Source organism: Camelus dromedarius, chromosome 10 (genome assembly GCF_036321535.1).
Source record: "Camelus dromedarius isolate mCamDro1 chromosome 10, mCamDro1.pat, whole genome shotgun sequence".
In the NCBI taxonomy this organism is placed as follows: Eukaryota; Metazoa; Chordata; class Mammalia; order Artiodactyla; family Camelidae; genus Camelus; species Camelus dromedarius.
The window spans coordinates 78,344,317-78,370,628 of record NC_087445.1 but is presented as its reverse complement, the minus strand read 5'-3'; the positions used below and the strand labels follow the sequence as shown (position 1 = coordinate 78,370,628).

The 26,312-nt window shown below is 62.1% G+C and overlaps 1 protein-coding gene across 8 annotated transcripts; it reads right to left on the bottom strand.

The window, feature by feature from the left end:
• Positions 1-70: 70 nt before the first annotated feature.
• GRIN1 (glutamate ionotropic receptor NMDA type subunit 1) lies at positions 71-22,606 on the bottom strand. Of its 8 annotated transcripts, XR_004136492.2 has the most exons (22): positions 21,892-22,606; positions 19,493-19,627; positions 16,867-17,043; positions 14,659-14,721; positions 13,764-13,864; positions 10,658-10,779; positions 10,413-10,587; positions 9,157-9,301; positions 8,976-9,059; positions 6,951-7,092; positions 6,730-6,857; positions 6,364-6,528; positions 6,172-6,290; positions 5,947-6,059; positions 5,724-5,872; positions 5,469-5,626; positions 5,112-5,273; positions 4,884-4,993; positions 4,631-4,776; positions 3,330-3,440; positions 1,076-1,292; positions 854-926 (listed from the first exon to the last, which is right to left on the bottom strand). XR_004136492.2 is itself a non-coding variant. In XM_031450977.2 (21 exons), exons 1-21 carry the CDS (start codon positions 22,147-22,149, stop codon positions 858-860), a joined length of 2,832 nt encoding a protein of 943 aa, XP_031306837.1. In that variant the 5' UTR covers positions 22,150-22,606; the 3' UTR covers positions 71-857. The 8 variants fall into 8 exon arrangements, 4 of the variants coding, with proteins under 4 accessions (XP_031306837.1, XP_031306840.1, XP_031306838.1 ...); XM_031450977.2 differs by lacking the exon at positions 1,076-1,292 and having other exon boundaries at positions 71-926; XR_010382856.1 differs by lacking the exon at positions 3,330-3,440.
• Between the last annotated feature and the right edge of the window lie 3,706 nt (positions 22,607-26,312).

Below are 26,312 nucleotides of genomic sequence, written 5' to 3'. Positions count from 1 at the left end.
GCAGGCATCAACAAGCGACACAGATCGAAATTTTCGTGACATTCCTTTAGGCATCACCACTGCACACACCGGATCGGGGCGGGGGTGGGCGGTGCGCGCCCGGCCCCTGGGGCAGAGAGGTGGCCCGCGGCTGCACACAGGCTGCTGGGGGAAGGCACGCGCCGGGACACGGGAGGGGCTGGGCCTGTACAAGGTGGGGCGCAGGGCTGAGGACAGTCCTGAGCCAGCGTCTGGGGAAGCCCATCCTGGGCTGCAGGCCAGAGTAGGCAAAGAGAAGGCTCAGCCCTTGCAGAGTCCAGAGAAGGTGGGAGGCAATGGGGAGCCGGAGCACCCCCTGGGAGGCGGCTGCCAGCTGTGGGGGAGGGTCAGGGTCTGCAGAAGGGAAAAGGCAGGGCAAGCTCGGAGGATGGGGTCAGGCGGAGGAGGGGCGTGAGCAAGAAGAGGAGAGGTGGAGCAAGGCGGTGAGGTGCGGGTGCTGTGGGAGGGGGTGGCCAAGGGCCCCCACTGTGGCTCTGGTGGTGGCTGGGGGAAGGATGGGGCTTCAGTCTCTGCTCCAAGCCCCTCCGCCTGGGGCCAAGTCAGCCCGTCTCCCCACTGCTCAGAGACCCCAGGGCCCTGACTCTGCCGGAGTGCCCTGCGGCCCTGCCCAGCCCGCTCAGCTCTGGCCCGTCCTCAGCCGCTCTGGTCCGTGCCTCAGTCCAGTAGGGGCTGCCGGCCAGCAGCAGGGCAGATGTAGGGACGGGAGGCCCAGGGTGGGCAGTCTCTGGCGGGTGGGCTTCCCTCGGGCCTTCCCGAGCTGCAGGACCCATCAGTGTCCTTGGCCGGGCTAACTGGGCAGGTGGGCGCCTCCGGGGGCCTTACACCACGGTGCTGACCGAGGGATCTGAGAGGTTGAGCGGGCCCGTGATATCAGTGGGATGGTACTGCTGCAAAATAGAAATACACAGACAAGGCGCCCATTAGCCCGACGCTCGGGGGCACGCGCGGGGCCGGGACGGGTGGACCGGCCAGCCGGCCGACCAGCAGGCAGGCGGGCGCGGCCTGGGGGAGGCTTGGGGGGCGCTCCTCCCCTGACCCCGTCGTGCTCCGGGACTCTGCGTGGGCCGGGCCGCTGTCCCGTCCGTCTGTCTGTCTGTCTGCGGGGGAGGGGGGCAGAGGAGGGCGGGCAGGGCGTCTCAGCTCTCCCTATGACGGGCACACATCTGCAGCTGGCCCTCCTCCCTCTCAATAGCGCGTCGCGGCAGCACTGTGTCTTTTTGGTTTTGCAAAGCGCCGCGTCCACCCCCGGTGCTCTATAAATAAGAACCAACAATCAATACCCGCTAACCCCGCCGGCCGCCAGGGACCCCAGCCCTGAGCGCCCAGTGCCGCCCTGGCCCGGACCGGCCACAGGACAGGGGCAGAGGATCTCAGCAGCCGGACTGACCCCACCCCTCCCGACAGAACCCCCCACCCAGGCCTCCCTCCGAGCAGGCGCCCAGCCTGGAACAGTGGGAGCTGGGCTGCCCTCCCCCACCCAGCCCCAAGCTGGCAGTGTCCCCAGTCACCCTTGCAGGGCAGGCCAGCCCCAGATGCCATGTGCCACCAGAGCTGGCCTGGAGGAGGATCCCTGGTGCCCAGGGAGGCTTGGGCAAGGAGTCTGCTGGGAGCGTGTCCCCGGAAAGGCACCGTGAGTGTCTCTGAGCTGCACCTGGACCAGCTAAGGGGCGTGTGTGTCTGCTCCAGGCTGGGGCTGGGGGGGGCACTCAGTGATGCCCTCAGGGAGTGGCTGATGGCCTGCAGGACTTTCGTGCTCCCCCTTTCAGCTGCCTGCCCCCAAAGTGCTGTCTTCTGGCGTTCTTTCTCCCTGGATTGCCTCCCCCCAGCCCTGCTCCTCTCTGGTTCTGCACCCCCTGGTGGGGTCCCTGGCTCAGGCTCTACCCACTTTCCTGGGCTTAGACAACCCCAGGCCTGTGCTCCCAGCCCCGTAGACCCTCATTGTCCACCCACCCTGCCCGTGCTGAGCTCTGGGAAGTGGAGCAGCCAGGCCTCATGGGCCCCTCTCAGTGCATCTGGTGGCTTCACCCTGGACTCACATGGCTGTGCCAAGCCCTGTCTGTGTCCTGTGTCTGCCCCTCTTCCCATGAGCTGGGGTGGGGAAGGAAGCTGCAAATCTTGCTCCCACCTTTGAGCATGACCCTGTGGGGTGATGCTGCCTATGAACTGGGGACTTCCTGTGGGCTGGAGGCCAATCTGCCCCTGGACTGCAGGGAGGCCACTGGGCTGAGGGCAGTGCTGGCTCTGGTGGCCCCTTCCTCACCCGGGGATGCTTCTAGTGGGGCTGGGTCAGGTTTGGGGTTCAAGTGCACACATCTGGGGCAGTGAGGGGCTGCCCAAGGCAGGGCAGGGAACATTGGCTCAGGCGGGAGGCCTGGCTATGAAGAGGCCAGGGGTCAGGAGATGAGGCGCTGGTCTTCTCCGGGGAGGCCTTTCCTTCCCAGGCCCCTGTCTGGGAGCCTCAGTGCCCACGGCTTGCAGGGCCACCCCTGCCTGTTCTCAGACCTCTGGTGCTGCCAGCACGCCTCTGGCAGGGCCCCTGCTCGGCCTGGGGTGGGAGCCACCCACTCAGGTCCCACCCATTCCCACCTGACGGTCCCCTGTGGCCAAGGGCCTGTTCCCACTCCAGGCCCCAGCCGTCCACCCAGATGGAGCCAGGCCCGGCCCCCAGCCCCGGCCCACACAGAGACCACATGGAGGGGGTGCAACAGGCATGGCTCTGGTGAGACACGTGAGACAGGTGTCTGGGTGGCGGGGCTGGCAGCCAGACAGATGGACGGATGGGACATCACAGCCACCCCTCCACGGACGTCGCAGGGAGGGAGAGGGCGGCGGGCCCCTCTGGGAGAGGCTGGAGAAACGGACGTGACAGAGAGGTGGTGTGGCCTCCTGACAGGTGAGGAGCCTGGAACAGGGTGGCTCTGGGCTCCTGGTGCCCCGGGCACAGCCCCGAGGCGATGAGCCTGACTGGCTGACCAACAACATGACACAGCTTCAAGATGGTGCATGGTGTCGTGGCATGGCGGGGCAGACTGACGCAGAGACACACGGGGAGAGGACCCAGTGAGGGCCAGCAGGAGAAAGGACCAAGAGAGGAAGGTCTAGAGAGTCAGAGAGAGAAGACCTAGTGTGCTGGGCAGATAGAGGTGAGGGCAGAAGGGCCAGGGCAGTCAGCGGTGGGGGTGGTGGGATGGCGAGGGAGGGGAGAGGGCACGCCTGATGCACGGGACACAGACACGGAGGGCGGGCGAGATCAGAGTTGGAGACGTGGAACTGGGCGCTCTTCCCCTTACCGTGTCTTTGGAGGACCTACGTCTCTTGAAGCTGGAAGCCAGGGTGGAGGTGATAGCCCTAAATGTGGCTTTCTTTTTAGGGTCGGGCTCTGCTCTACCACTCTTTCTATCCTAAAATGAATATGTATAAGTGATTAGACGGCTAAGGGTGGCGGCCACACCTGCCCTCGCCTGCTCCTGGGGGACTGCTGCCTGGCCTGGCTGGCCACTCAGGCCCTCGCGCCTGCCTGCCTCCATGTGCTGGATAGACCGACCGACCATTGGACATGCGCAGGTGGCCTCTGCTCCTGCCCACTTCTTGGGCCTGACCTTGCTTGAGCTGGGGCTGGGCTTAGGGTGTCCCATTTGGCTTTCTTGCTGGGAGATCCGCCTGGCTCCCTGGCTCCTAGGGGCCCCTGGTTTCCGGGCATCCCAAAGAGGAGGAGCCCTCCGAGCCCTGAAGGGGTTGCCTGCAGGCCCCACCATCGATTCTGACCCCCAAGGAAGCACACTGAGATTCAGGAAGGGGCTGAGGGGCCAAAGGCAGGTGGCGAGATGAATTGGAGCGATAGAGAGACAGAGGCAGCTCCGGGGACACTGGCCTCAGGTCTGAGGGCCAGGATGGCCTGTGCCTGCCAGTGAGAGCAGCGGGCAGCGGCCAGGTCCCAAGAGCAAGAGTGGGCAGATGAGAGGTGCAGGGGCTCTGGCAACCCCGTCCGCCCATGGCCCTCCCTCTCGGCATCACCAGCTTCTTCCCAGGACGCAGGCTCTGGGGAGGCACCCAGAGAAAGAGAAGAGATGGGGCAGACTGGGGCTGGACCATGGGGCACAAGCCCAACCCAGGTGGGCTGTGGCCACCCCACACACAGCCTGACACAGGCTGGGGTGCCAGGCAGGACCAGCCGGCTAGTTAAGACTGGAGTAGTAGGCAGCACAGGACACAGCAGGGCATCAGGGGAGGGGTCCCCAGAGGGTGCCAAGGAGGGGCTTGGGCGGCGAGGGCAGGATGCGTCTTGGAATCACGTGCTACACCCAGGTGGGTCCCTGTCTTACCCTGCCTCAGTTTGCCTTCCTATGGAATGGGTGCAGGTGGGCGACTCTGGAGACAGAGGGGCCAGGCAGATGCTTGGAGCCCGGCTTTGCAGTGGCGGCCACCTGCAGGTGGCCCTCCACCAGTGCTGCCCCTGGCTGGGCTCCTAGCTCCAGTCTTGCCCACATGGGCTCCTGGGAGCCAGAGCCAGTGCTTCGGCCTGTGGGGATGGAGGAGGGCCGGGGCCAGGCCGGGCCATGGGCACCAGGCCTCAGAGGGTGTCCTGCCCTACCTGCAGGTTCTTCCTCCACACGTTCACCGCTGCGAAGGCCAGCTGCATCTGCTTCCGGCGAGCGTCCTTGTGCCTCTTGTAGGCGATCTCGATAAAGATCAGGAAGATCCCGGCCACGATGCCCCCAGCCACCAACATGAAGACCCCTGCGGGCCAGGACCCAGCGCCTCAGCTGTTGGCCTGCCAGGCTGCCGGCCCCCTGGGGCACCCACCCAGGACCAGCATGGGTGTTGAGCAAAATGGGGGGACTCACCTGCCATGTTCTCAAAGGTCAGGGTAGCAGGGGCGTTGCTGCGCGAATCACACTCCTGGTACCGTACCCACGTCTTGTCCAGGTCTTCCATGAAGCCGTTCTCGTGCGACCTGCGTGGGCAGAGCGTGTGAGCCGAGTGGAGTCTGGCACTGGGAGCCGGTGTGCCTGGGGCAGGGCTCAGGAGGGGGTCTTCGTGGGGCAGAGATACAGCAGGTGAGGAAGACTCACTTGAGGATGGACAGGGAGACATTCTGCTTCCAGGGGCTGTCCTTGCGCATGCCGATGCCAAAGCCGGAGCGGAAGAACAGCTCACCCGTGGTCACCAGGTCACACTTCTGCGAGGCCTCAAACTCCAGCACCGCGGAGTCCCAGATGAAGGCATGCAGCTTGCTGTGGGCAGGGGCAGGGGTCACCGGAGCCTGAGCAGTTGGGCTGCCCTGGCTCCTTCTCAATCCTTCCTCCTGCCAGGCTGGAAACCTCGTTTCTAGCCCCTGCCGTGGTTCCCATCTGGTCTGGACATTCCGACTTTTACTGTAAAGGTGTCGCCTCACTTGTCCCGCCCCGCCCGGTGCCCCTCCCCCTCACTTGTCCCGCACGGCCTGGATGGCCTCGGCCGCGCTCTCGTAGTTGTGTTTCTCCATGTGCCGGTACATGGTGCTCAGCTCCACCTGCCGCCGGAAGTAGATGTCCACCGAGCTCTGCTTCACCGTTGCGTAGATGAACTTGTCAGAGGGATTCCTCAGCTGCGGTGAGAGACGGGGCTCGCAGCTACTCCCCGGCCCCACCTGCCGCAGCCGCTGACCTAACCCCCCTCCCCCTCCGGGTCGGGCCGGGCCTCACTCGTGGGTCGTTGATGCCTGTGATGCGCTCTTCCGGCCGGTCCAGCACCAGGAAGGCCGCCAGGTTGGCAGTGTAGGAGGCCACGATGATCATGGCGAACCCAGCCCACACCATACCTAGGATGCGCGCGGAGAAGCTCCGGGGGGCGCCTGCGGGCAGAGAACCCTCAGTTCCTGGCCGGTGGAGGTGGGCGGAGCGGGATGGGCCCCGGGCATGGCCTCACCTTCCCCGATGCCAGAGTTGAGCAGGACGCCCCAGGAGAACCACATGGCGGAAGACAGGGTCAGCGCGTCCTCCTCTTCCTCCTCGCTGTTCACTTTGAACCGGCCGAAGGGGCTGCGGGGCGCAGAGGGCGGGCGGGAGAGGGCGGGAGAGGCAGCCTCGCCCCACCCTCGCCGGCTGCGCCCAACCCGCAGGTGGAGGTGTCCGGCCCCCAGGCTTCGCTTACCTGAAGCGGTCCAAGAGGTAGAGCATCACGGCCACCACGTGCACTGACAGCCCGACCAACAGCCACAGCGTGCTCTGGAAGGGCTGCATGAACGAGTCCAGCGTGCTCCGGGGGATCTCCTGCAGGAGGACAGGCGGTCAGCTCCGCCCAGGCCCTCCGAGGGCCGCGCCCCACTCCGCGGGCCCCGCCCACCTTCTTGACCAGGATGGTCAGGCCCTGGTACTTGAAGGGCTTGGAGAACTCGATGTACTGCGCGCGCTCGTTGTTGATGGTGAGCGGCGCCACGATCATGTCCGCCTGCCCGCTGAGCAGCTCGCCCATCATCCCGTTCCACTCCTTCTTATTGCTGTTGTTCACCTGCGGGGCAACACAGCAGGTGGGGACTCGGACCCCGGCGGCCCCACTCCCGCCACAGGCGCCGGCCCTAACCCATCTTAGGGTTCGCCCACTCCAGACTCCGCCCCAGCTCGCAGGCCCCGCCCACCCAAGGCCCTTCCCCTAGTAAGGCCCGGTCCGCCCCACCCGGTCCCACGCCGGCTCCCAGCGGTCCACACGCACCCGCTCCTGCGTGCCGAACTTGCCATCGGCCACCAGGTGCACCTCATAAGTGAAGTTCATGGTCCGCGCCAGCTTGATGAGTAGGTCGATGCAGAAGCCGTAACAGCACTGAGGCACTGTGTGGCGTGCTGGGGGGGCAAGGGGAGGAGAGGTAACCGAGGGGCTCGCCGCCGCCCCGCCCCGCCGCGCCCCCACGGCCCGCGCACCAGCCCGGCACTCACGACTGCCTGGCGACGTGTCGTTGGGCCCCGTGCAGATGACCTTCTTGACGGGGTCCCCATTGACCGTGAACTCCTCCTTGCACGTGCCGTCGCTCAGCGTCGGCTTGACATACACGAAGGGCTCCTGGTGGATCGTCACAATCTAGAGGGGAGAAAGATACCCAGCGTGGCCCACCCAGCCTGGGCTGCCCTGGGAGTGCTGTCCTCTCAGCGCCCAGACTCCCCTGGAGCCCCTCCAAATCTCCCACGTGCCCCCCACCCCCCACCCAACAGTGCCCCTTTCTGGAACTTCAGGGAATCAGTCCGCCTGCTGCCCGTGCACTGCAGCCTTCAGAAGGCGCCTGCCCCTCTGAAACACTGTGCTTTTGTCTCCCCCACTTTTCCTCCCTTTCTTGGCTTACACATCACTCCCTCCGTTGGAGGCACTTGCTGGAATGTCCAGTCTGCCCTGGGCGCCTCCTCTGACCTCTCAGGGACAAGAAACTCCCTGTCCTAGCCCAAGGCCTGCCCCGTCGTGAGGACAGGCGCACGTCCACTCAGAGCCTGCGCAGTCCCAGGGACCCAGAGGGCTCCCCTTGTCTGATCCCTGGGCCTCTCCCGGCCCTCAGCCTCCCCAGCAGCGGGTCTTGGTCTGATGGTCTGTCTTTCCTCCCTTCCTCTTCCCCCTACGGAGGCTGCACTCTCTTCTGTGACCTGCCTCTTCAATCCAGGGGCTCCTTGCGGCCCGTGCTGGAACTCTCTTTCCCCCCTGTCCTTCAAGGGCCTTTAGCCTGGGGGTGGGGAGGACACAGACAGGGCAGAGGGGACTGGACCAAGCCTGGCAGAGGATGAGGAGTCCCCAGAAGCAATGCTGGGGTTAAGCATGCAAAGTAAACAGGGCTTAGCATGAGAGGTCCCATCGCCTGCAGGGTGGGCAGGCCCAAGCCTCGGCTAAGGGGTAGCATTTTGTTTTTTTTCCCGCAGGGGATTGGGAGCCCCTGAAGGAGCTTATTTGCTTTTAAAACTTTCATCATGTTTTTCTATTATACAAGCAATATGCCTGTGCTTGTAAAAACTCAGTGAAGCCCCCCCCCCCAAAAGTTATAAATAGCCATTTGCCTCGCACAGCCTGTGTGGGACCATCTGGCCATCTGTTTTGGCTGTTTTACTTTCAGACTTTTCAACATGACATGTCTGAATGGCACGAAGAGGTGTGCCAGTCGAGAGGGGTGGTGACCTGTGGGCAGGTGCTCACAAAGGGGTCCAGGTGAGCGGCCATGGGGGTGGGCTCAGAAACCAGAAAAGATCCAGAGACATTTGAGGACCTGGGGACCCCAGGAGAAGGCTGACTGAGCACATTGCTTGTGAGGTCCTTGCCTTGGGTGAGCTAAGATGCCAGCTGGATCTTGTATGGGAGGGACTCACAGGAGAGCACCCTGGGAGGAGCAGGGGCCCAGGGATGAGCCCAAGGGGCATGGAAGAGTCAGGCCAAGGCAGAGAAGCTGGGAGAGATAAGTCCAACCAGGAGAGGGGGCTCCCAGAGGCCCAGAGTCATGGCGGGGACAGCCTGCCGCGGGGAGTGCTGCAGGGAGGCCAGGGTCAGAGGGACAGCTTGACCCAGTGTTGGCAGGGGGCCACGAAGGCTCGGGGGGTGAGGACCACCTGGGGGAGTGATAAAGAGTATGGAGGTCCACCCCCAGGAGCAGGACTCAGGATGGAGCATACTGAAGCTGAAGTCCACAGAATGGCCACCCATCTGTCCCTCTGTCCCCGATCAGCTCATCCCCAGGGGAGTCCTGTCCCACATAGGGTGGTCAGGAGGGACACTGGAGAGGGTCCTTGGGATGGGGAGCCAGCGGCTTCCTCTCCTCCCTCCACTCACTTCCCACTCCCCGGCAGGGCCAGGTGTGCACCGTGGCAGCCAGGCCGGTCCTGCTCCCAATTCCTTCAGTCCCTCTCATGGCCTCACTGTCCTCTCATCTGCGCCTGAGGGGCTGGAGGGAGAACACAGGGTACGGAGGCTGTGGCACAGTGGCGGGCCCCCACCTTCAGTCTGGTGGACATCTGGTAGCCTCGGGGCTTCTCTGTCTCTCCACCAGGCCAGATGATCTTCCTGTCATTGGGGATGACCTGGGGGTGGGAGTATGAGATGGAGGGTGGCCACGCAGGGGTCTTGGCCCCAGGACCCTAAGGCCCCAGCCCCCACCCCCTCATGACCCCCACCTACGTGGGTGCCGTTGTAGACGCCGACTTGCACCAGCTTGCGGTTCTGCAGGTTCATGATGCTGTAGTTGGCGAACTTGCGGTCCCCGTCCTCATTGAACTCCACGCGGCCAGTCACTCCTTCCGCGTACTTGGAGGACATCAGTACTCTGGAGAGGGCGATGGGTTGGAGTCTCCAGGGGCACAGTCGGACCCTCGCAGGGTGAGCCCGACGGGTGGTGTGCCTGTCTGCCAGCACCGATGGACAGCACAAGCAGCTCCCGGGGTCAGGACCCTGTCTGGAGGGCTTTCCATGGGTTGGAATGTTTGATTCCCAATAGCTGTCCTGGCTGTAAAGACGAGGAGGCAGCAGCCCAGGGAGGATGCTGCAGCCCACTCAGCAGCAAGCAGGGGAGGCAGGGTTCAAGTCCTGTCTCCCTGTGTGGTCGCACTTGTGTGTATGTGTGCGTGCCCTATATGTGTGCACACAAGGTCTTTGTGTGGGTGCAACATGTACCTGTGGCACATGTGTGATGTGCCATGTGCCTCTGAGTCTGTGTACACACACATGTGCATGTATGCACATATGGTCCCTTTATCTGCAGTGGTGTGTGTACTCCTCTTGTGGGCACCAGAGGCCACGGCTCTGCACATGATACTTGGGGGTGGGGATGTTGGTGATGGGTAGGGCCTCCCCACCCTAGTGGCATGGTGTCCAGGATTCTGTGAATTAACTCCTGCCCCACTGCAGCCATCCGCCTGGGTCTCTGGCCAGCCCTGCCTCTCTACAGGCTTGTGTGTCATCCCTGGACTTGTGGTCTGACCTCCTGGGCCTGTAGAGTCTCACAGCCCCCCCTGCAGCAGGATTCTCCTCCCCAGGGCTATTAGCCACCCTGGTGAGTGGGGTGGAGTCTCACGGTTGGCTGTAGTGTGAAAAGGTGGTGGCAGGAGCAATGGAGGCAGCCATGACTTCAGTGACATTCAAGGCGTGGGTGCCAGCGTTGGAAATGGGGCAGATAGATGATTATCACAGTGGAAGTGAGGGTGCAGGGGAGGTGGGGGCAGAGGAGGAAACTGGGGAAGATGGCTGTCTCTGTAGGATACAGCAGGCTGGGCTGGAGCACTGGGCGAACAGCGACTATTCCCAACCCTGGAATGGTGCCCCCCCTACTTGAGGAGAGTAGTTTTCCCGCCTTAGAAGAGCGGCCACGCCCAACTCAGAAGATTGGCCCTGCCCACTCAGAAGAGAGGCCCCGCCCCCCGGGGAGAGGCCCCGCCCACCTCTTGAAGAGCGGCCCTGTCTTCCAGATGTTGGTGTTGCCCACGCAGCCCCGTGGCGGGTCGGTGATGTTCTCCTTCTCCAGAAGCTCGTGCACCGCCTGGGCCACCACGCCCACGGCGTCGCTGATGTGAGCTGACTCGTTCTTGCCGTTGATGAGCTGCAGCCCGATGATGCCTGGGGCGAGCGTCTGCTTAGAGCCCGTGGGGGACCCCTGCCCACCGGGACCCGGGAGCCCAGCACTCACCGTCCGGGGCGTAGCGCAGGGCATTCCCTGAGATCTCGCGCTCCCCCACCAGCCACACGTACCCCGAGCCCGTCATGTTCAGCATCGCGGCTGCGCGGTACACGGTGGCAGCGTCGTCCTCGCTGTGGGGCAGAGAGGGGTGACGGGCCAGGACTCCAGTCCTCCCCACCCATGGCTGGCGGCAGCTGCTCCAGATTCCCAGGGCCTCCTCCGCAGCGTGGCCTGCCCCTGCCCCTTCCCCAGCCCCTAGCCTGCCTTGAGGCCTGCAGACACTGCAGAGATGGGGGACAATTCCCATCCCAGGCCCCCGCTCTCAGCCTGCACTGCTCCTGGGCCAGGAGATTCCCACAGAAGTGATGGGGGTGGGGCAAGACCCCCAGAGCTTCACAGGGGTCTCTTGCTGGCCCCTGCCCTTGGTGGTAGGGACACATGGGATGATGATGGTTGATAATTGATGGATCAGTTGCTCAGCATGTACGAGGCACCATTCCGAATGCTGCCGTGGACTATCTTATTTAATTCTCACAACATTCCTGCGAGACGGGCTTTAGTACCATCCCCATGTCAAGAGGGGAAATTGAGGCCCCCAGGACACACCAGTGGTGAATGGCAGAGACACTGTGCCAGGACAGTCCACCCCTGAGCCCATGCTCCTGCAACTTCCTGGACAAGCCGTATCCTCTCTGGTCCTTCATGTCTAAACTTGTGAAATGAGGGGCTGGGGGCTTTCTGGAGGGTCAGATGCTGCTGGGGCCGAGTGCCTGGGAGCTGCCTGGGCATTGCTGCAGAAGCCACTGGAGAGATGAGGGCTTCTGCTCTCCCATTTGGATTCTGCACAAGTGGCCGTGCTGTCCCTGCCTCCCAGGGCTCAGGCCACTGGCAGGACAGAGCACAGACCTCGCCTTGCAGGCACATGTGGTCCTGAGCTCTCGGTTTGTCCTCACAGGTGAGCCCCTGTGGACCCGGTCCTCTAGGGCTGGCGTCTCCCTGGTCAGGAGAAGGACCGTGGGCCTGGTGGCACTCCCACCTTCTCTTCCCCATTGGGCCAGACCTGGCCCCAGGTGGGCCTGGACCACAACTGGCCCTTTGCTTCTCAAATACATGGGCATTAGGGTACTGATGTCCAGAGAGGCTGGACAGATTGTCCAAGTGGTGGGTTATTTTCACAATGGCTGACTCTGGAAACCAAGGTGACTCTAGGTTCCCTAAGAGGTCTGCCCCCAGTCTTCTCAAGGATTAGCCAACGAAGAAATGCAAATCTCCAATGTTTGCTCTCAAGAAGAATGTTACTGTTGGATGTAAGCCACACAGAATAGGGTGGCTCCAGGCAGCCCCCAGCCAGGATTGCCCGGCAAGACCTACACCGTGCATGTCAGGGTGCAATGTGCCCACTCTCAGCGGTGCCCACTAGGCCTGGCAGAGAAGATTGCCTGCTTGACACCATTCAGGTCTGTGATGCTGGGTTTGGCAGCAGGAGCACACGCCTCTGCTCAAGTCCAGGGAAACTGATACCTTTAGTAAAACAGTTCCCGACAAAAGTCCGATCAACCCATCAAACTGTTTTATGAAAAGAGCGGATCCCAGTAAAGACAATTTCAGAAAGTTTTTTTTTTAAAGTTTTGGAAGCAAATTAGAAACTCGGAGGCTCCCTGTAGCAAATTTGTCAAGGACTGATCGGCTTGATGAGGCCTCTCTGCAAAACGCTCTCCTCAGCCCTCATGAAGGCGGAGCCAACATGTGCTCATTCAAGAAGACCTGTCTCTGCCCTGCCCAGGGGACAGCCTGTCTTCCTGGGCTCCCGGGAACTGGGCGTGCTGGGCAGGCACGTCTCCCTCTGCCGTGCGACTCTGGCCTCTCTGAGCCCAGCGTGGGAGGGGAAGGGTCCCTTCCTGCCCTGACGATCCAGAGGCCTTTCGTGGATTCAGGAGGGGCCATGCTGTGCCTCTGGGAACAGTATATGTGCATGGGTGGGGTTGTGTGTGTCTGGAGGGTGTGGTATGTACATGGTGTATGTACACACGTGTGAGGGCATGTGTCCTGTGATGTGCAGAGCATGTGCGTGTGGTGTGCATGCACACGTACATAGGTGAACGTGTGTCTGTGTGTAAGCGTGTGTGTTGTGTGTGTATGCCTGGTAATGTCCTGTGTGCTTTGCGTGTGTGGTGCACACACATGTATACGGCACGTGCCTGTGTATACAGCACATGCATGTCGTGTGTTCATGTGTATGCCTGTGAGTGCGTGTGGTGTGCCCATGCATGGAGGGCTGTGGGGGATCAGTGTCTGTTTGCCACACCCGGCTGGCCCCCTGGAGCGTGAGAAGGAAGCTGCTTCCTGCTGTCTAGCGCGAGGAGCCCTGGGGAGCCCTGGGCGGGCCCACCCTGTGCTCTGCCTCTGGGGGAGGGGCGCACCTGGCTCTGCACCAAAGGTTTGTTGACTGAATGTGCAAAGGACACCTGCCTGCCCTGCTACTCAGAGTACTGCTGGCTCTTTCTGGCCTGCTGCGGGGTGACCCCTGCTGTTTTCCCCTGCTTTGTTGGAGACTGCAGAGCTTCTGGGATAGGGAGACAGTGTGTGTGTGGGGGTCCACACAGGCCCTCCCATGTCCCATGGAGCAGAGCTCTTCCTGGGCCAGGCCTATCCCTTCCCAGGAGTTCACAGCCACTTGCAGAAAGGGAGGCTTTGACTGTGGGCTCGTGCCCACGGTCACAGCAGGGCCAGGCTGCAGCAGCCTGGTGTTACGGGTCCCCATCTGCCTCCCCACCTTATGCTGCCCATTCCAGCTGTTCTGCCTTCAGTCCCAGGACACCAGCCCTCTCCCTGCCGTGGGTCCCCCCCTCCATGCCCACAGGTCACTTCCTCGTCCCTTTCCCAGATCCCAGCTCCCAGAGTCCCGTGTCACCCTATGTATTACCTGGGCCACGTCTGCATTCACAAGGGCAGGGGCTTATCCATCTCCCATCCCCAAGTCCCGGTGTATGTGGGCGGGGGCGGGGACTGTCCTTGGCAAGAACATCTTGGAAGTTGGGAAACTCAGATCCAGCCCAGCAGTGCCCGGGCCCCAGCCCAGCAGTGGAGCAGGGGGAGGGGCGCAGCCTGGCCTCACCTGGCAGAGAGGATGATGACCCGGGCCTCCAGCTCCCGTGCCTCCATCAGTAGGGCCGTCACGTTCTTGGTCCCCGGGTCGAATTGCAGCACCTTCTCAGCCTGTGGTGTGAGCAGAAGTGTTAGCAGGTGGCCGGGGCTGGGGACATAGCGCCTCAGGGGCGAGAGTCGAGCCGCAGCTGCTAGAAACCCCGAGGCAGCTTAGCTAGGGCTGCCGCGGCCTGCACCTGCCACCTGTACTGTCCACCTGCCTTCCTGGCTCCTCGCCCGGCCGGGCCTGGCCTCGCTCGTCCTTTCTTCGGCCTGCTTGCTTTCCTGCGCTGCTCTCTGCTCTCTCTGTGTCTGTCTCTCCACCTTTCACTCCTGGCCTCACTTTTGCACTGAGCATGCAAGCTGAAGTGGACCGAGATTCAGAAAGAGGCGTGCAGCGGACAAGAAACAGAAAAGAGTTTTGGAATGCAATCGGGAGCGGAGACGGGGCCGACTTTTCCAAAACCACGGGAGTTCCTCTCAGGCCTGGTCCGCAGGCCCTGCGGGAGTGGCCCCGACCGCAGGCAGGCGGGCGGCTGGGCGGGTGGGCTCCCTCCTGGGCTCCACGAGGAAACCCGGGGGGTCCCAGAGATTCGCATGCACTTCCCAGAGAGCAGCTCCTCCTGCGGCCGGGCCTGCCTCTGGGGTGCAGGCCGAGGCCGAGGCCGCCGTGGGTGGGCCGCAGGTGCCCACTCGGCCTGCACCTGCCTTCTCCTGCCTACGGCTGCTGCCTCACGACCTCGCTCTCCTCACTGCTCGGGCCTGCGGCGCGGCGCGGCGGGGCCGGACTGCGGCCCTAGTGGCCGAGGCGCCGGAGGCCAGGGCTCCCTAGTCGGTGGGTGGCGTGCACGTCCATGCATATATACCTTGGGTCCGCGCTTGTTGTCATAGGACAGTTGGTCGAGGTTTTCATAGTTCCTTTTTTTACTCTGATGAATAATGTGCACAGAGAAAATATGCAGACACAGAAGAAGATTATAAACGGTTGAAAATGACGGCGCTAAAGCAATCACACCACCTCCTCGGCACGTCTGCAGACGGGCACGTACCTGGAGCTCGCAAACACCTAGGCCCGGGGCGGGGCTGGGGGCCGGGGTGGTGCTGGGGGACGAGGCGGCCTGGGGGCCACTGAGTCTCCCTGCCGTGGAGCTGTGCTCTTGGAGAAGGTCACACTCAGGACAAAGGGAGGCCCTGTCTGCGTCCAAGCTGAATGTGTCCCTCTGGGGTGCCACCTGCCCCCCCACCCCTGCCATGAACCTGCTACGTGGCCCCAGCAGTACCCACCCCTCCCACATCAGTCCTGAACGGGGGTGACAGCCCCTCCTGGCCCTGTCCCCTCTTTCCCTTCCCTCCCAGCAGCCCCTTCTGCCTCTCTCAGAGGTCTGGGTGTTCTGCTTCCGCTGACCGGTGTGTGACGGGTGCACACTGTCTGTCAGTCTGCACTGGAGAGCTGGTGTGAGGGAGTCTGGGAGAGCACATGTCTGTGGGCATCTGCATAGGAGCGGCAGCCCACGTTAGCCTGTGGTGGGGGTGGGAGTGGGGACCAGGGCTCTCTGAGCACTTGTGTGTGTCTGTGTGTGTGTGTGTGCCCATGTGTGGGAGTCTGGGTGAGACTGCCCGCGGACGCATGCTGTGTGTGAGCCTGGTTGGGCCGTGGGGAGGTGTGGAAGGCACCTGTGGTCTGGTCTGTGGCAGGAGGTGTGGAGTGTGGGGCAATTGTCTTGGGGAGGGTGGCGTGTCCTTGTGAGAGTGAGTGCGTGTGGTTGGGTCCCAGGGGGTGTGCCTGATGAGCGTATGTGTGCCCTGGGCATGTGTGAGGCCACAGGTGGGCCCACCAGGAGGTGACATGCCTGCCTGGTGTTGAGGTGCTCTCTCTGGGTGGGCGGCCTGCGGTCCTGCTGGCCAGCCGCGCCTCCTAGACTCAGCCAACTCCCCCCAGCAGGACCCCCCAGGGCCCTCTGGGTCTGCTCTCTGGCTTCACCCCCACCCGGGACCCTCTATTCCCTTTGGAGCCTCTGGTGCCTTGGAGGGCCCGGGTTGGCACTCAGTTTATTGAAGCCAACTCTAATTTCACAGACAGAACATGCGCCCTGCCACCCCTTGGTCTGGCCTCCCAGGGCCCTCCCCAGCCTGGGCCTCCCTCCCTCTCTGCCCAGCTTGGCCCCCACCCAACCCGGGGGCCACGGCCTGGGTGCTGAGCGCCCAGGCCTCTGGGCTGGGTGAAGGCGGGACCCTGGGCCTCCTGTGGCGAGCACCTGCTCTTCCTCAGGCTGGCAGTGGTGGTGGGGGTCACCTGGACCCCCAGAAGTAGCACTCCAGGCTATTTCTCTCCACGCCCCCCAGATGGGGACTGGGCTGGGGCAGAGCGGTGAGTGAGAGCCAGGCGGCTAACTGGTCCCCAGGAGGAGCCTGGAGCCCAGCCTCCACAGTGGGAGGTGAGGAGAGGAGGGGCAGGGCGCTTAGTGGGGGAGCAGAGGCCTGAAGGCGCAGGGCCCAGACTCGGGGTGGGAGGTGGCAGGTGTCCGTGGATGGGGTTCCGGTGAGGGTGATGGGCAGCTGTGAGGTGGCGGCTGCGACGGAGGTGAGGCCAGCGCGAGGACATGGAATGGGTCACAGCAGAGAGGGGACTGGGTCCTGTGGGAAAGGACGTGGTGTGTGGTTCCATCTCACTGAGAGCGCCGCCCGAGGGGAGGCCGCTGAGGACCGGAGCAGTGTTAGGGGGCAGAGGCAGCGCCCGAGTTCCGAGCCTGACCTCGGCCTCGGCCTGCGTGGGCTGGGGACTTGCGAGCCGCGCGCCGGCGCTGCGGACCCGTGTGAGGGCAGGGGGCGGGGCGGGGTGTTTGCGGAGCTCCAGGTGGTCCTGCCCTCGCCCCGCAGGGACTGACACGAAGGAGATTTCGACTAATGGCAAAAGCGAGTGAAATGAGCCGAGGACAGGCTGGGGCGGGCGCTCGCCAGACGTAGTGGTGCTGACCATGCACGATGAAAAGAGAAGGGTGTTCACACGGGCCACAGACACAGCGGCGGCTCGCCGGCTCCTGGATCTGCGCGAGGCGCCCCGGCCCGGGCCTCACCTTGGACTCGCGCTCCTCCAGCAGCGTCTCCAGGCGCTTCTGCGCCGCCCGGCCCTCGTGGTCGTCGCTGACCAGGAGGATGATGTGGTTCCAGCTGTAGACGCGCATCATCTCGAACCAGACGCTCGACTGGTGGGAGTAGGGTGGGACGGTGCGCAGGAAGCTCAGGTGGATGCTCTGCGGCGACATGGGGAGGCTGAGGGGCCGGGCCGACACCGCCGCCAGGGGGCGCTGGCGGGCCGGCCGCTTCCGCTCTTCGCTGCCTCACCCCGGACCCCGGGACCGGCTCCCCCACCCCCACACTCCTCCCTGTAAACATCTGGCTTCTCTCCCCACCGTGCATCACCTAATCCGAGACACGGAGGCTGGGTTTTTGCCCTGCAGCACCCTGACAGAGACAGTGGGTCTGCAGAATCGTTCCTGGGGTGGCTCCCCTCCTCCCCAGCAGCTGCTCCTCGCTGGGCAAGCTGGGCTCAGAAAGTCCTTGCTGACACTCAGCATCTCAAAGATCCCCACTGGATCCTTCCCACGTTTAAGGAACCGTAGTCTTTTTTAGGCAGTCTTCGCTCTTGGGGCTAAATATTCCATCTAGTCACCAGGGCGAGGATGGACCCTGCCTTGGTTCTCTGAGTGCGCTAACTGGAGGGGGCGGACCGCAGGCAGCAGGCTGCGCCCTCCTCAGCACAGGCCCTTCCTGTCCTTCCAGGCAGCGCTGATCCTTTCAGGGCTCCTGTGGACCCACACTGATCTTGGGGTCCTCTGAGCCCTCCAGATTACTTTCACCTGCTCCCTCTGTGTGCTTTGGGATCTGAGTGCAAGCGTGCTCCTTTGCCACTGTCTGTTACCCACCAGGTGACATGGCTGCAAGGGGGCTGTAGGTGGGGTCTTGGACTGGCTCTGACTCATGGGTTGGGCACAGATGGTCTGTGGGTTGGGATGAATGGAGTCAGAGTGGAGCTCTGAGGTGTGGCCATTAGGTTTGCCCTCATGCTGGACCAGAGAGTCGGGCCACAATCTGGACCTGGGGTGAGGGCACTTGATGGGCTGGTGTCCTGCCCTGGGAGGGGGTGCCCCCGCCCAGCCTCTCCTGTGCTCCACCTGCTGCTCTCCTTTGTGGAGGTATTTTTCGCCCATTTGCATATGAGTGGACTGGCGCCCAGAGAGGGGAAGGAGGCAGTGGTGGAACCTGTGCGTCTGGGAGCAGTTGGGGTGCCTCAGCTGTGTGCGGGGTTTCCAGAGCCTCTGGAGGGGGTGGCTCCCTCCCTTGGGGTCCATCTCAGAGGACCCTCACTTTGGCCTCACTTTCCCATTACCTCCAGGCAGACCCATCCCTGATCATCCCAGACACCTTGGGCCTGGCTGAGATGACCTCTGTGCCTCAGGCCGTGCTATCTAGGACTCCGGGCTCCCAGCAAGATGACAAGAAAACCGGGAGAGCTGGGAAGCATCCCGCAATAACCTAGCCCTCTGGCCCCTCAGCTCAGGCACCAGGCTAGGGTCCCTGCCCAGCAGGCTGTGGGACATTTCCAGCCTTTTGGTGGCCAATTTGCATCCCCAGCTGACCAGTCCTCCCCGAATCATGGGCAGACACTGCTGGGGAGCTGCATGACCTAGTGCAAGTTCCCCACTGCTATGGGTGTGAGTTTCTTGCAAAACCTACTTGGTGACCTCCTGACTTCCCCAGCTGCTACTTCAAGACTGGACAGCTCCAGCCAGACCCCCCAGCCAGAACCCCCGGCCTGTGGGCCAAGATGCTGAGCAGTGGGACCTGCAGCTCTGAGACCTGAGGCCCCCAGGCCAGTCCCTCCAGCCACAAGCTGCCTCCGCGTTCACCTGACACAACGTGGACATTCTCTTCCATCTGCGCCCTCCGGGGGGAGGGGCTGGTAACCAGCCCTCATCATTCCCTTGTGTATCGACCTCTTCTAGGCTTTTCCTCCTCCCGGAGCCCCCCTTCTCCAAAATCCCCTCGTCCCGCTGTCTGGGAAGCTGCCCTGTCTATCCCTTCTTCTGGCCAGGAGGACCTCTGGTGCTTCCAAGGGCTGGCTATTGGTGCCTGTCTCCTGTCAGTGGGCCAAGTGTGCGGGTGTGTGTGAGCATGTGTGTCAGTGAGTGGGTGTGCATGTGACTCTGCCTGAGTGTGGGTGTGTATGAGTGTGTGACGCGGGATGAGTGTGGAGGGCAGGGAACACGTTAGTGTTATGTGAGTGTGTGCGTGAGCATGAAGGAGTGGGTGATGGTGTGAGTGTGTGTGTGCATGTGTAAGAGCATGTGAGTGTTCTCACGAGTGTGTGTGGATGGCTGGAATTGTTAGTATCTATGAGTTTGTGTGCTGTGTGTGTTGGTGTGCACGTGCATAAATGTGGGTGAGTGTGTCTGAGACTGTGAGTGTGTATGGGTGTGAGTGCATGAGTGTGCTTAAACAGATCACTGTGTTGTACCTGGAGCCAGAGCCCAAGGTCTGAGTACCTCTGCCCGTGGCCCCCACCGCTGTCCTGGCATAGCACCTACCCCCCCACCCAGCCTCCCGGGTGGCTGCTGGTGCCCCTGGGCTGCAGGAATGAGCCGCCAGGTCTGAACAACCGGAGCAGAGCTGGCTGGGTCCCCATCTAGCTGCTGGGCTTACCTTGTCTGAGTAGATGGACATGCGGGTGGTCAGCCCCAGGACAGGGATGCGGTAGAAGCCGGCTGTGTAGGAGACGGGGGTGGGAGTGAAGTGGTCGTTGGGGGTAGGTGGGTGGCTAACTAGGATGGCGTAGACCTGTGGACACAGGGGACAGGATCAGCTCGCGCAGGGGAGCAGGTGGGGCCCTGCCCTGGAGCTGGCTATCCAGACTCAGCAGAGGTGGGGCGGGGGCCGTCCGGGGGCGCTTGTGCTCACGCAGCCCCAGGAGCACATATCCACGAGGCAGGGGCGCAGGACTCCCTAACCATCTTCTGAGTGTAAATGAATCGTGAGTGTGAGTCAGAAGTGGAGAAAGACCACGAAGGCACGCAGGAAGACCACAGACCTCCCCATGCTCCCCCTGTCCTCGCACAGGAGGGCTGCCCTGAGGTGTGTGGTGAGACCCTGAGACCCCAGTGCTGGCTGTGGGGACTCACACCCAGACCACCCAGTGACCTCAACCTGGGTCAGAGATGGGTGGGGGCCAACACTCCAGAGCTGGAGGGCAGCGCCAGAAGGTCTGTGTGGAACATGGCAGACCAAGCATTGGCCGGAGGAGCCGGCAAGGAGCCACCCAGAGGCCACTGCTTGCGTCTTCCAGGGCCAGGCTGAGCTCTGCCCGGTTTGGGCAGGCCCCAGTGCTGACTTGGGCACTGACCACATCCTCAAGGATGCCTGGCCTTCCTGCCTGCACCAAGGCACCTGCAGGCAGGTCTGAAGCTGGTGGCTTGGTCCCCGAGGCAGGGAGTCCGGACAGGTGGCTTGGTGGTTCCCTGATGCCCTCACATTAGAAGGACCGGTGTCTGTCCCAATCTGCCTTCTCCTCTCTGAGCCACAGGGCCCACAGCACGCAAACAGGGTGCAGGCTGCACGGACCCCACATGGTGTAGGCATGCACAGTGCCTGGACCACAGGGTGTGACAGTGAGTGACAGCTGCTACTATCACCTTTGCTCCTGGCATTGGCTGTTCCCTGTGGGGACTGTGCCCACAGACAGCAAAACTGAGTAAGTTGGAGGAGGGATTCCCAGAAGGGGCCCTACCTGGATTCCCTATCTCCACCTCGTCGTGTCCCTCCCCCACCCCAGGTGGGGCATGTGACCGAAGTTGCTGGCTACAGAGACTCCACCCACTCCTGTCCTGTGGTGCCCTGGGCTGGAGCATGGGGAGAGGCTTGTGAGACGGGGAGTTTTCCCAGCAGAGCTCTGGCCTGGCCTCACAGTTGGAGCTGTTTGGACTGGTTCGCCCTCCCTTGGCCCTTCCCTCCAGTTTGCACCCAGAGGTGCCTGGTCAGTCTTTGCATGAGCTTGTGTGTGCACACGTGTGACCATACAGATACTCACAGTGTGTGCTGGGGCATGCATGTGTACACTGCGTGCCAGCATGTCTCTACATGTGCATGTGTATGCATGATTGAATGTGTGTGAGCGCCTGTGTTGGCATGTGTGGCACATGAGGGTGTGTGTCCATGGATACGCACATGTGTGGGGGCAAGTGTGTGTCAACGAGCATGCGCAATTGCCTGGAATGCTGATGTGCATGTGTTAAGTCTGCATCTCTGGGCACAGACATGGGTGAATATGTGCACATGTGAGCGTGCGTGTCTGTAGATACGGCGTGCCTGTCGGAGGGGCATTGTGAGCAGCACTGGCACCTGGGTCAGTCCTGCCTCTTACATAAAGGGCTGCATTGCAGTGATCCCGTGGCTTCATTGGAATTCAGCAGGCAGCACAGCCCAGGGGCGGACAGCTCCGACAGGCAAAATCCCGGAGCCGTGTCCTCCCCCGCAGCGCTGGCTGCTGGTGGCTGCCATGCTGTGCCCGGATGCCTCCCACACTCGGAGGGCCTGTTCCTACCCTACGGAACAACACCCTGCTTCAACGCCTGGGCCATTTCGCATCTTAGGCAGACCTGTGGATGGGGGAAGGGGAGGGAGGAAGGGAAGGAGATCTCGAAGCAGAAACAAAGATGGCCCCAGGCCCCATCCAGTTTAAAGCCCTGCAGTTGTGCCTGGGGCTGGGACAGGCACCAGAATGCCCGCCCACAACACTGATACACAGTGACCAAACAAACAGGCCACATGTCTGCACATGCCAGTCTGGGCCTTGAGCCCTAGAACCCTTGTGAGGACAAGCCAGGATGACAGGTGACCAGTCTGGAGCTAAGATGGGGAACTGGCAGACACCGGTGTTTGGCTGCTAATGAGACCAGCCCTCCGGGGGTCCTCTCCTAAGGGGAGGGAGCTGGCTAGGAAAGGATGGAATGAAACTGGGACAGCGGGAGGGATGGAGGGTGAAGGAGGGAGGATGGTGGGGGGAGGGGCTGGAACTGGTGCAGTGTGAGCCCTGGGGGTGCTGGCACCTGGCTGGAGATGAGGTCTTCGCACACGGACAAGGCCATCTGGATGGCGTTGGGCTTGTGGGTGACGGAGGTGGCGTTGAGCTGGATCTTCCAGGAGCCATGCCGCTTGTTGGCCTGATTCACAGCCTCGCGGAACATCTGCTCGTGCTTCCGCGTGCTCAGTACCGCTCCGATGTTAACAATCTTGGGGTCGCAAGCGGCTCGGGCGAAGGAGCAGGAGAAAAGCAGGGCGAGAGTCAGCAGGCGCATGGTGCTCATGGGCTCCGGGCAGCGCCCTGGCTCTGGGCAGTGCGAACGCGGGGCTCTCGGCACATCCCCAGCGGGACGCCCCGGCCGTCCTGCGCGCGCCCGATCCCGCGGGCTAGGGTCGCCACGTCTTCCCCGGGAGCCTTAGACCCGGGACGTCTGCGAGAAGGAAGGGGACACCCGAGCCTTCGGCCGGCGGGGGCCGTCCTGGGCGCGTGTGGGTTCCCCGCGCTTCCCTCCGAGCAGCTGGCGCTGTCCACGGTGCTGAAGCGGGTCTCGGCGCTGCTCTGGGCGCCGCGCACCGAGAGCACACACAGCTCCTGCGGGCGCGGGCTTCGCTGGTCCCGGTCCCGACGCTGCGGCGACTGCGACAGCTGCGGAACGGCGAGCGGGGCCAACGTCTCCTACCCCTCCCGCCGCCCCCGCTTCCCAATACGGAGCCGAAGGTGGGGCGCCTCCCGCTCCAGAGTGTGCGCCTGCGTTCGTGTGAGCATTTTCCAGCGCGCGCGCGAGCGGGGGAAGCCTGTGTGCGCGTATGTGTGCGTGTGTGCTCTCGCGTGTGGATGGGTCACTGAGACAGTCACCTGGGCTGTCTCGAACCTGCAGGGAGCCGAATTTGGGGAGATTAGAGGGGTCCGTGTCACCGGGTGCAGCCTTGCTTGTCTTTTAACATGACCGAATGTCTGCCAGTTAGTGTGTGTGCGCGCGTGCGCGTGCACGAGTCCTCACCCACAGTCAGTGGTATTTCAGGGCCTGACTCCGCCGGGTGGAAACTCAGGTGGTTGGAGAGGCCCTAAGCCATGCTTCTGGGGGAGGGGCAGTGGGGTTACCCTCTCCAGAAGTCTCAAAAATGGGACATCAGCAGCCCCACCATGTGACTTGGACTCCCCCCGGAAGGCTGAGAAGAATAGAAGGGGTGACAGTGGTCGCCCCATGTTGAGCTGGATCTTCCAGAAGAGTCTGGGGGTCTGAGCCCAAACCAGCTGTAGGGAGACCAAGGCCAAAGGGAGTTGGGTCTGCAGCAGGTGAGACTAATGCTAGACGTCAAGAAGCACTTGCCCCAGTGAAGTGTGTCCCTGGATAGACATTCCATGTCTATCCTCTGTTTCCACTCTTCTCCCCTCTGCAGCCCCTCTCCTAATTTACTCCAAGCAACCCCTTCCACCCCTTTCCAGAACCTCCTTGTCCTTCTGGTCCTCATGATCCCAATTCTTTGTCCTCATCACCCGTGGAGTGTGCCTCCCCCTCCCTAACTCAAAGGATGGTTGAAGCTCCACCTCCTGCCAGTGACATCACCGTTTCCAATAGCAACCGAGGATTCTGCAGCTCCAACAGCAGAAGCCCCCAGTGGGGACAAAGCAGGTTGTCCCCACACCTTAGTGATGTCCTGAGCAGTGGAGAGGGGAGGAGCCATGTCCCTCACAACAGGGTCACACTCCCTGTCCCCCTACAATTCTCACAACTAGGCTGACCTCCCCGTCTTCAGCCCAGCATAGACACTGCAGAATCCCCTAGCTCTGAGGCCCAGGGCTGCAGCGCTTGGTGTGCTGGCCTTCTTGTCATTCTCTTGCAGTGCAAGGAAATCGCTGCTTGGGGGCTAATCTGCCCACATCCGGATGCAGCCCTCCACCTCTCTCTGTTCTGGGATTGAGGTCCACAGTGGAAGGAGAACCAGCCCTGGTTCTCTGACCTTGACATGGTCAGAGTAGTTACGTGGAAACTACCAAACCCTGCAAATCAGGGCTTTTATTTCTCCTGCTTTAGTTGCCAGTTTACCAGCACACCACTGCCTCCCCTAGGCTGTTGGAGCTCAGGCATCTGCTCCTTGCACATCACGGGCCTCAGCCCCTCCCATGAATGAGTCTGTCCTGGGCTCAGCTTTACCTTGTGGGTTTCGTCCACACCCCCACTGAGGGGCGTGCAGCTGTGGAAGGCGTTGAACTTGCTTTGCCCTGCTATGAAAGAGACTGCTGGGACTTGGACCCCTCTGAATCCTGGTTCATCAAACTCTGTGGGGAGGGCCAAGGAGACCTGGGTGCTGCTTCTGGCCCCTAGTTGGGAGGAGGCCCTTACTGCCCCAGGGAGAGGTGCCCTCTGAGTGTACAGCCTGCCTCAGTGCTCACTCATTCCCTCCACTAGAGGGAGCTGCTCCTCCTTCTCCCCAACTGCAACCAAGGGGCTCTAGTAAGGGATGTCAATCATAGATACAGCCATCCTTGGCCTCAGTCGATTGGCCGAGAGGTTGTCACATGACCCAAGCTGACCACTCAGGATTCTTCCCTAGGATTCTGGCCAGATCAGAAACTGGGACAAGAAGCCGTTTCCACATCTCCTCTGGAGGTGAATCTGAGTGCTGGGCTGCCCGTGGAAACATTTCTGCGGACACACTGACAGGAGGAGAGGAGGAGAATGACTGGGAGGCAGGAGCAGTTGTGCGAGAGCTGTGCCCAGACACCTGGCCTGTGGCTGGCCCAGCGGGCAGAGGGTGGCCTTTGGCTGGCGTCCCCCAGCTGCAAGGGCCGGCCTCCCAGTCAGGACTGGGGAAGTGGGCTGGCTGTCAGCAGGCCTGGCCACTGGGACCCCGTCCTGATCTGAGGAGCCCAGGGGCCCTCACAGGGAGCACTTGCAGCCCCTGGTACCATCGTGCCTCCCTCTTGCTGATTCCCACTCGCACACTCTCCGCACGGTTCTACCCCCGCCTCCACCACCAGGTCCCTTCTACCCCTGTCCCTGTCCTCTCTGACTTTGCAGATCCCAACTTTCCTGGAAGCCCATCTTCCCACCATCACATGGTCCCCACAGATCCCACCGTGGGCAAGGCTGGACTTTCACATTTGAGTCACCCACAGGCATTCACCGAGCTCCCTCTATGTGGCAGGTGCTGCTCTAAATTATTGGGGAAGGTTAGACCCCTGATTCAGCATATATCAAACGAATAAGCACCTCAGACCATTTCATGCAGCTTTATGTTCTCTGAGGAAAAGGAAAGCAGAGCAGGAGGACAGAGTGATGGCACTGTGTGGTGGTTTTAACGTGCCTGCAATTTCCCTGACGTGCATCCCTTTGAGGGGGGGAGCCCAATTCTGCTCTCTCTGAATGTGGATGGACTAAACGACCCTCCTACTGAGAGGAACCTGGCAGAAATGACAGTGTGTGACTTCTGAGCTGAGCAGAACAGCCTCCCTCTGGCACTGTCCTTCCTGGGTCACCTGCCCTGGGGGAGGCCAGTGTGGAGAGGAACTCCTCGCCGACAGCCTCCTGCCAGTGGCCAGCACTGACTCGCCAGCGGTGGGAGCGAACCACCTTGGAAAGTCTAGAGGCCTCCAGCCCCCCACGGAGCCTTCAAGTGACTGCAGGCCTGGCTGACCTCTCGATTGTCACCTCATGAGAGACCCTGGACCTGAACTACCTTGTCAAGCTGCTCCAGAATTCCTGACAACGGAAACTGTGAGAGATGATAAATGTTTGTTGTTGTTTTAGACCCTGAGTTTTGGAATAATTTGCCGTGCAGCTGTAGATGACTGCCTGATCAATACAGGTTGCTATTTTTCGGAATGAAATGAGAGAGCAAGCAGATACCCGCGGAAAGGGTGCTCCAGGGAGAGGGGTGGCCACGGAGCAGAAGGAGCGATGGGGAGACAGGAGGAGGCCAGAGAGGTCATGAGCCAGGTCCTGCGGGACGGAGCCGGCCATTACTAGGGCTCCAGGTTTATTCTGGGATGAGGAGCCATTGGAGGGACTAGACCAGGAGAGTCTTTTCTCTTCTCACGGTTCACTTTACTTTTTAGAAAGGACCACCTGGCTGCCGTGTGGATAACCGAGGGAGGAAGCTGAGTGGCCGACCAGGAAGTCACTGGGGTGATTGGTGTGCCCAGCAGGAGGCGTGCAGGTGACCGGGGCACAGGATGAGGAAGGCAAGGATCCAAGAGGAACGCCAAAGCTTTCGTCCTGCGCAATGAGAGGGTCGTGGCACCACCACTGGGAATGGGGATGTGGCGGGGAGCAGGTCTTCTGAAGGAGGAGTCCAGACTTCCGTTTCCTTGTGAAGTCCCCACTGAGCCCCGCCGTGATTCCTGCAGACTCTGACGGGCTGTGGCGGGCTTCATGCGTTTCCCGTGTTTTCCGATTTCCCCTGTGATTCCCTCTTTGACTTACGGCTTACTTAGCAGGGTGCT

Bases quoted from the DNA above. Each gene is read 5' to 3' on its own strand.
- GRIN1 (XM_031450977.2), bottom strand. From the start codon at position 22,149: ATGAGCACCATGCGCCTGCTGACTCTCGCCCTGCTTTTCTCCTGCTCC. The intron at 10,780-13,763 runs GTGAGGCCAGGC...TCTGCCCCACAG, and splicing joins GTCATCATCCTCTCTGCCAG to CGAGGACGACGCTGCCACCG. The intron at 10,588-10,657 runs GTGAGTGCTGGG...CGCTCGCCCCAG, and splicing joins CCTGCGCTACGCCCCGGACG to GCATCATCGGGCTGCAGCTC.